Below are 7834 nucleotides of genomic sequence, written 5' to 3' on the forward strand. Positions count from 1 at the left end.
AAAAAAAAAAAAAAAAAAAGAACTGAAACAGGCCAGGATCAAAACCTGTAAGCCCAGCACTTTGAAAAGCTGAGGTAGGCAGATCGTGTAAAGTCAGGAGCTCAAGAGCAGCCTGGACAACATGGTGAAACCGTGTCTCTACTAAAAACACAAAACAATCAGCCAGGCAGGGTGGTGGGCGCCTGTAATCCTAGCTACTCAGGAGGCTGAGGCAGGAGAATTGCTTGAACCCGGAAGGTGAAGGTCGCGGTGAGCTGACATCACGCCACTGCACTCCAACCTGGGTGACAGAGCATGACTCCCTCTCAAAAATGTCCAAAAAAAAAAAACAGAAACAAAAAGTAGAAAGGAAGGTACTCCAGGCCAGGGATACAGTCAGTGCAAAGGCCCTGTGGTGGGGGTGAGCTTGGGGGGTTCCAATTGCATCAAGGAGTGAATTGTACAGTTCATGCAAAGCAGGAAAACAGAAAAAGCAAAACGAGGCCAGGTGCAATGGCTCATGCCTGTAATCCCAGCACTTTGGGGAGGCCAAGGCAGGCAGATCACCTGAGGTCAGGAGTTCGAGACCAGCCTGGCCAACATGGTGAAATCCCGCCTGTACTAAAAAATACAAAAATTAACTGGTCGTGGTGGTGGGAGTCTGTAATCCCAGCTACGTGGTAGGCTGACGCAGGATAATAGCTTGAATCCGGGAGGTAGAGGTTGCAGTGAGTGGAGATCACGCCACTGCACTCCAGCCTGGGTGACAGTGAGACAGTCTCAACAACAACAACAACAACAACAACAAAACAGAACAAAAAAACTTTAAAAGGTATAACAGAAAAGGAATGAATGAGGGAGATGAAGGACTAAGTGGAGGAGTTTGGATTCGATTCTGGGTGTGAAAACCTTTTGGAAGGTTTTAGGCCAGGAGGGACGTGATCCCCAGGCACGGGTCTCTATGATCAGAGGATGTGGGGGGTGTGACCAAGGGCAGGTGGTCAGCAGAAAACCTCAGGTTCCGTCTCTTTCAACCCTAATTCCTGGCCAGGTGCAGTGGCATATATCTGTAGTCCCAGCATTTTGGGAAGCCAAGGCAGGCAGATTGCATGAGCTTAGGAGTTTGAGACAAGCCTGGGCAACATGGTGAACCTCATCTTTTAAAAAAAAAAAAAAAGAAAAGGGCTGGGCATGGTGGCTCGGCTCACACCTGTAATCTCAACACTTTGGGAGGCTGAGATGGGTGGATCGCCTGAGGTCAGGAGTTTGCGACCAGCCTGGCCAACATGGTGAAATCTTATCTCTAATAAAAACACACAATGAGCTGGTTGTGGTGGTACATGCCTGTAATCCCAGCTACTTGGGAGGCTGAGGCACGAGAGTAGTTGGAACCTGGGAGGAGGAGGTTGCAGTGAGCCGAGATCGCACCATTGCATTACAGCCTTGGCAAACAGAGCGCAACTCAATCTCGAAAAAACTAAACAAACATGGACTGCAAGTCCATATAAAAAAAAAAATTAGCCAGGCATGGTGGTGTGATGGGCACCTGTAGTCCCAGCTACTCAGGAGGCTGGGGTGGGAGGATTGCTTGAGCCAGGAGATTGAGGCTGTAAGCCGTGATGGAGCCAAGGCACCCCAGCCTGGGCAATAGAGTGAGACCCTGTCTCAAAAAAAGTCCTAATCCCTTACTCCTTCCCCTACCACACTGACTGCTGAGTCAGCTGGTCCATCCTCCAAGAGCAGCCAAGAGGTGGGGACACATTTGCCTAGCACAGTGATAGGGTCACAGCCAGGGCTCACAGGCTGCTGGGAGCCTGCCTGGCCCTCCCCTCTCAGCTCCCTGGCAGCCAAGTCCACGCTCCTTAATGGTTCTGCATCACAGCCTCCTGGGGAGTCCCTGAGAAACGGGGCACCCCGGGTGTCCCTTTGTAAACCCTATATGAAGCTGGGGAATGGCTAGCTGTGGGGCTGCAGGCCCGGGAGGGAGACTTGAGGCACGTGGGGGAAGAGAGGGCTTCTCTCTGCCCTTCCCTTCACAGAGTGGCCCCCCCTCCTGACTGTGCCACTCACCTGCTCCCCCTTCACTTCCCGCCCCTAGGGGCCTGTGAAGCGTCCCTGGCTTGCTCCACCTGCCATGTGTATGTGAGTGAAGACCACCTGGATCTCCTGCCTCCTCCTGAGGAGAGGTGAGTAGGGCAGCCCTGCCTGGCTGGGAGCTGCAGCTTGGACTTCTGGACAGCCCCCACTGTTCTCCCCGATTCCAGCTCCTGGAAGAGGAGCTGCCTCCCCCACCACCGCCTCCGGCGCTCAGTCAGCCTCCCCCACCCCACCCCGCCCCACCCCACAACCAGCATGCCCCCGGCTAACACTGCCCGTGTCACCACCCCAGGGAAGACGACATGCTAGACATGGCCCCCCTCCTCCAGGAGAACTCACGGCTGGGCTGCCAGATCGTGCTGACGAGGGAGCTGGAAGGAGCAGAATTCACCCTGCCCAAGATCACCAGGAACTTCTACGTGGACGGCCACGTCCCCAAGCCGCACTGACATGGGTGCCTGGACCTTTCCACGTTGCCAAGGCCCCAGGGCCCAGACTGAGGGAATAGCCTCATGCCAGCCCCGCCCAGAGCTCAGACAGGCCCGGGAGAGATGTGCAAACCCCTGAGAAGGACAGCACCCCTGCTTGGGAGAGGTTCCCATGTCCAGGCTCTGGTGGGGACAGGGCACCTTGTTGGGTGGCCTTCCCCAAGCCCCTGAGAATTGGGGTGTGAGTAGGAGTGGACTCAGATTGGAGCTGCAATAAATCAGTATCACAGGCCCCAGCATGTTGAGTGTCCTTGGGGGACAGATCTGGGGTCTGCACATGGCTCACACCTGTAATCCCAGCACTTTGGGAGGCCAAGGCGGGAGGATCACTTGAGGCCAGGAGCTTAAGACCATCCAGGACAACATGGCGAGACCCTGTCTCTATAAAAAAGTAAAAATTGGCGTGGAGTGGTGGTAAGTGCTTGTGCTCCCAGCTACTCAGGAGATTGAGATGGGAGGATCACTTAAGCCCAGGAGATTTAGGCTGCAGTGGAGCAGTGATCAGGCCATTGCACTCCAGCCTGGGTGACAGAGTGAGGCTCAGTCTCACACAAACAAAAACACACACCTGCATCTGCTGTGCTGAGACCCCGGCTCTCCTCTCTCTGGGATCTGAGATCCCACTGGGGATCTGAGGCAGAGGCCTGGGAACCCCCATTTCCGAGGGGGAGGGCCAGCGTGGGAGGCCCCGCCCCCGCAGTTGCGGAGGGATTTGGTGGGGTGCAGGCCGCTTTTGGCACGCAGGGGTGCGCAGATGACCTGAAGCCAGAAAAAGGAAAGGCGCCGCCAAGGCTGGTCGCTCTCAGCTGGAAGTCATCACATCCTCAGTCAGGAGCGCCCACACCCCGCAGGTCCCGCCCCTCCCAGGTGGGTTTCATCGGGTGGGCTCAGAAGGGCGGGGCCAAGTGAAATTAGGGAGGGGACTGGGTCGGGGCACAATGGAGGCCAAACCAGCACCGAACTCCTCAATGGCAGCAAAGCTGCTGGCGTCGCCCTGTCTGGACCTGGAGCCGCTGGGAGGATCTTCCTCCCAGGAGAGGCCGAGGACCCCAGGATGCCGGAGAACCAGTGGGAGGTGCGTAAGGCCAAACCCCTTCCCCGGACCCTTCACCACCTGGCCCAGTGATCGGGGGGTCATGACCTCTTGTTGCTCGGGTGATAGAAAAGTGGCAATTTTATAATAGTTATTGAAACTTACAAAGAGGTTCTGGTCCACAGAGATGCTTGGGGTCATCTCCGGGATCAGAGGCCATGCAATTCCATGTCTCTGGGGCTGATGTAGGCACTCCCCAGGAGTCATCCAGGGGTTATGGAGGGCAACGCAATAAGAATGAAAATGATAAAACTCGTAATCCTATCATCGCAAGGCTGCCGGCGTGGTGGCGCATGCCTGTAAGTCCCAGCTACTCGGGAGGCTGAGGCGGAAGGATCGCTCGAGCCCAGGAATTCTAGGCTGCACTGAGTCCTGCTCACGCCCCTGCACTCCAGCCGGGGCTACAGAGTGAGGCTCAGTCTCTAAAAGAAACACAAAGAAAAAAAGTAACCTTTTTCTGGATCGTGCAGCCAGAGGCTTGAAACCCTGCCTCGGTCACCCAGGGCGGCCCCTGCCTGGGTGATCTACGGGTGCCGTGAGGGGCTGATTGATGTGGAGGGCTGAGAATGTGCCTGGCCGGCCCACAGTAGGCGAGGTGAGTTGCAATTACTTTGCAACTTGTAAACCTTCCACCCAAAGTTAGAAATGATTGAGCCTCAGGTGGGGTGTGTAGCCTGCCCAGGAGTACACAGCTAGCAAAGAACCGGACCCTAGTCGGCTGAACCCAGGAGTCCCCCAAGAGTGACCCCACTGCCCTTGTCCCCAGGTCCCTCTGGCCTGCATGCCAGAACTCCGTCACCGCTCTGCGCTTCCTCCAAGAGACAGTGGAGGGGTTGGATCAATCCCCTGCTCTGGACACCCAGGTCCTGGGGCCTTGCTGGGAGCTGATGGCTCTGGGGACTCAGGGCTCCCTGCCGCTGGACAGGGGTTCCAAGGACACACAGACCCGGATCAGCCAGAAGGGCCACCGCCTGCAGCCCTCGGGTACTCCCCCTGCCCCACCCCAGAGAAGGCCCCGGAAGCAGCTGAACCCCTGCCGGGGCACCGAGAAAGTGGACCCCGGGTTCGAGGGGGTAACTCTGAGGTTTCAGATAAAGCCGGACGCCAGCCTGCTGATCATCCCCTCCTACAGGTAGGGGCTGGCTGAGGCCAGGGCACCCTTTCTCCCTGTAACAACGCAAACACGAGTGTGGGAGGCAGGGGTGCTTTCTGGCGTCAGTGTGGACCCTCACACGTGCCCTGCGTTACACGTGGCCCAGTCTCTGGTTGACACCTTGAGCTAGTGCCAGATCCAGGCCTGCCGCTCCTGACTCAGCCATCTGTCCCCACTCCCCGCTTCCCCAGTGTGAGACCCGGTGTCTCTATGAATCAGGCAGGCCTGGCCCTGCTTAGGCTGCAGCTGCGGCTGCGCTGATTTTTCCCAATAATGCTAACAGCTACAGTTTGTTGGTAATGACAATAAGAGGTAGGCGGGGCGCATTGGCTCATGCCTGTAATCCCAGCATTTTGGGAGACTGAGGCTGCTGGCTCATGAGGTCAGGAATTCGAGACCAGCCTGGCCAACATGGTGAAACCCATCTCTACTAAAAATACAAAAATTAGCCGAGCATGGTGGTGGGCACCTGTAATCCAGCTACTTGGGAGGCTTAGGCAGGAAAATTGCTTGAACCTGGAAGGCGGAGGCTGCAGTGAGCCAAGATTGTGCCACTGCACTTTAGCCTGGGTGACAGAGCAAGACTACGTTTCAAAAACAAAAACGAAAACAAACAAACAAAAAGAGGTTAACAGGCAGTATTTGATGTGTATGGGCTGATTCAAAAGCCCTGGGAGGCTGAGCACAGTGGCTCGCCTGTAATCCCAGCATTTTGGGAGGCCAAGGTGGGTGGATCACCTGGGGTCAGGAGTTTGAGACCAGCCTGGCCAACACGGTGAAATCCCCTCTCTGCTAAAAATACAAAAATTAGCTTGGCATGGTCGCAGGTGCCTGTAATCCCACTACTTGGGAGGCTGAGACAAGAGAATCGCTTGAAGCTGGGAGGTGGAGGCTGCAGTGAGCTGAGATAGCACCACTGCACTCCAGCCTGGGCAACAGAGCAAGACTCCATCTCAACAACAACAACAACAAAAAGCCTTGGGGAGCTGGGCGTAGTGGCTCACGCCTGTAATCCCAGCACTGTGGGAGGCTAACGTGGGAAGATTGTAGGAGCCCAGCCTGGGCAACATAGCGAGACACTGCCTCTAATTTTTATTTACTGATTATCATTATAAAAATTATCATTATTTACAACCCCCAGAAAATTTTTATGCACTAAAATATATATATATATATATATATATATATATATATATATATAAATGACTTTTTAAATCATGCTGCCAAAACAAGTTCAAATATTTTAATTTTTGAGATGGAGTTGTACTCTGTCACCCAGGGTGGAGTGCAGTGGCACAGTCTCGGTGCATTGCAACTTCTGCCTCCTGGGTTCCAGCGATTCTCCTGCCTCAGCCTCCTTAGTAGCTGGGATTACAGGCACCTGCTACCAGCCTGGCTAATTTTTGTACTTTTAGTAGAGACAGGGTTTCACCATGTTGGCCAGGCTGGTCTTGAACTCTTGACCTAAAGGGATCCACTTGGCTCAGCCTCCCAAAGTGCTGGGATTACAGGCGTGAGCCACCATGCCTGCCTGGCCTTTTCTTTTTCTTTTTCTTTTTTTTTTTTTTTTTTTTTTTTTTTTTTTTTTTTTTTGAGACAGGGTCTCAGTCTGTCACCCTGGCTAGAGTGCGGTGGCACAATCATGGCTCACTGCAGCCTTGGCCTCCCTGGCCCAAACCGTCCTCCTACTTCAGCCTCCCAAGTAGCTGGGAGCAGAGAACAGAGCCCTGCACCACTACTCCTGGCTAATTTTTTATGTTTGTAGAGATTGGGGTCTCCTGTGTTGCCCAGGCTCCCATCTCTTTTTAAAAATCAATCAATAAATTTTTCAAAGAAAAAAAAACCATTGGGAAGCCAAGGAAACTGAGGCATTCTTTGGAGTGGGAGGTAATGTGTCCAGACTCACACAGCAAGGCCATGGAGAACTGGAATTGGAACCTGGCAGGCTGTCCTGTGCCTACTGTTTTTCAAATAATAATAATAATTAGGTTGGGCACAGTGGTTCATGCCTGTAATTCCAGCACTTTGGGAGGCTGAGGCGGGCGGATCACTTGAGGTCAGGAGTTTGAGACCAGCCTGGGCAACATGGCAAAACCCCATCTCTACTAAAAATACAACAATTAGCCGGGTGTGGTGTTGCACACCTGTAGTCCCGGCTACTTGGGAGGCTAAGGCACAAGAATTGCTTGAACCTGGGAGGCGGAGGTGGCAGTGAGCTGAGATGGCACCACTGCACTCCAGCCTGGCGACAGAGCAAGCCTCCATCTCCAATAATAATAATATTACTAATGAGAGGCAAAACCAGGCTGTTCAGATATCAGTTGCTTCCTTGGGGGATGCCTGATACCTTGATACTAAGTCTTCATTTTGAGGGGCTATCAGGGACAAGTTGTGGACCTCCCCCCCCCCCCGATGCTGATACCTTGTTTGCCCCACAGCCTTCCCTGCAGTAGCCGCTCTCAGGAACCCCCTGCAGAAACTGTTGAGGGCCCCGCAGCCCACCCAGGAGACACGGAGGCCCTGGGTGAGTCCTGAAAGCCTAAGAGCTATAAATATTTTGGGGGGCCAATTTCCTGCCTTCCCTGCTTTTCTCCCTGCCCCCCCTTCTCCATCTTGCTTCCTCATTTAGAGGCCTCCGGGAGGAGTCGCAGCGCCCCCTCCACTTGGGCTGAGTCACCCCCACCCCCAGCTTCCTCCTCTGCGGAGCACTGCCATCTGTCTCCCTTCCTGGCTTTTGCTGTAGCTTAGAGCTGGCAACTCCCAGGGCTGGCTCAGAGCCAGGTGGGGCCTTGACAGAGACCCCCACAAAATGCCTCTCCCGGCCGGGCGCGGTGGCTCAAGCCTGTAATCCCAGCACTTTGGGAGGCCGAGGTGGGCGGATCACGAGGTCAAGAGATCGAGGCCATCCTGGTCAACATGGTGAAACCCCGTCTCTACTAAAAATACAAAAAATTAGCTGGGCATGGTGGTGCGTGCCTGTAATCCCAGCTACTCAGGAGGCTGAGGCAGGAGAATTGCCTGAAC

The 7834-nt window shown here is 54.4% G+C and overlaps 2 protein-coding genes across 2 annotated transcripts in view; both read left to right on the forward strand.

Annotated features, from left to right (window-relative positions):
• FDX2 (ferredoxin 2) overlaps positions 1 to 2800 on the forward strand; it is a 10172-nt gene extending 7372 nt beyond the window's left edge. The window contains exons 4-5 of the mRNA XM_017499987.2: positions 2078 to 2165; positions 2369 to 2800. Coding sequence (XP_017355476.1) covers positions 2078 to 2165; positions 2369 to 2525 — 245 coding nt within the window. The 3' untranslated portion in view covers positions 2526 to 2800. The remainder of the gene's footprint in view (positions 1 to 2077; positions 2166 to 2368) is intronic.
• A 522-nt stretch (positions 2801 to 3322) lies between these two features.
• The window catches only part of ZGLP1 (zinc finger GATA like protein 1), a gene marked incomplete at its 5' end in the record, with an annotated part of 9864 nt that continues 5352 nt past the window's right edge, over positions 3323 to 7834 (forward strand). Inside the window, 4 exons of the mRNA XM_017499985.2 lie at positions 3323 to 3431; positions 3540 to 3639; positions 4424 to 4789; positions 7249 to 7334. Coding sequence (XP_017355474.2) covers positions 3323 to 3431; positions 3540 to 3639; positions 4424 to 4789; positions 7249 to 7334 — 661 coding nt within the window. The remainder of the gene's footprint in view (positions 3432 to 3539; positions 3640 to 4423; positions 4790 to 7248; positions 7335 to 7834) is intronic.

This window comes from Cebus imitator, unplaced genomic scaffold, assembly GCF_001604975.1.
Source record: "Cebus imitator isolate Cc_AM_T3 unplaced genomic scaffold, Cebus_imitator-1.0 Scaffold263, whole genome shotgun sequence".
Lineage (NCBI taxonomy): Eukaryota > Metazoa > Chordata > Mammalia > Primates > Cebidae > Cebus > Cebus imitator.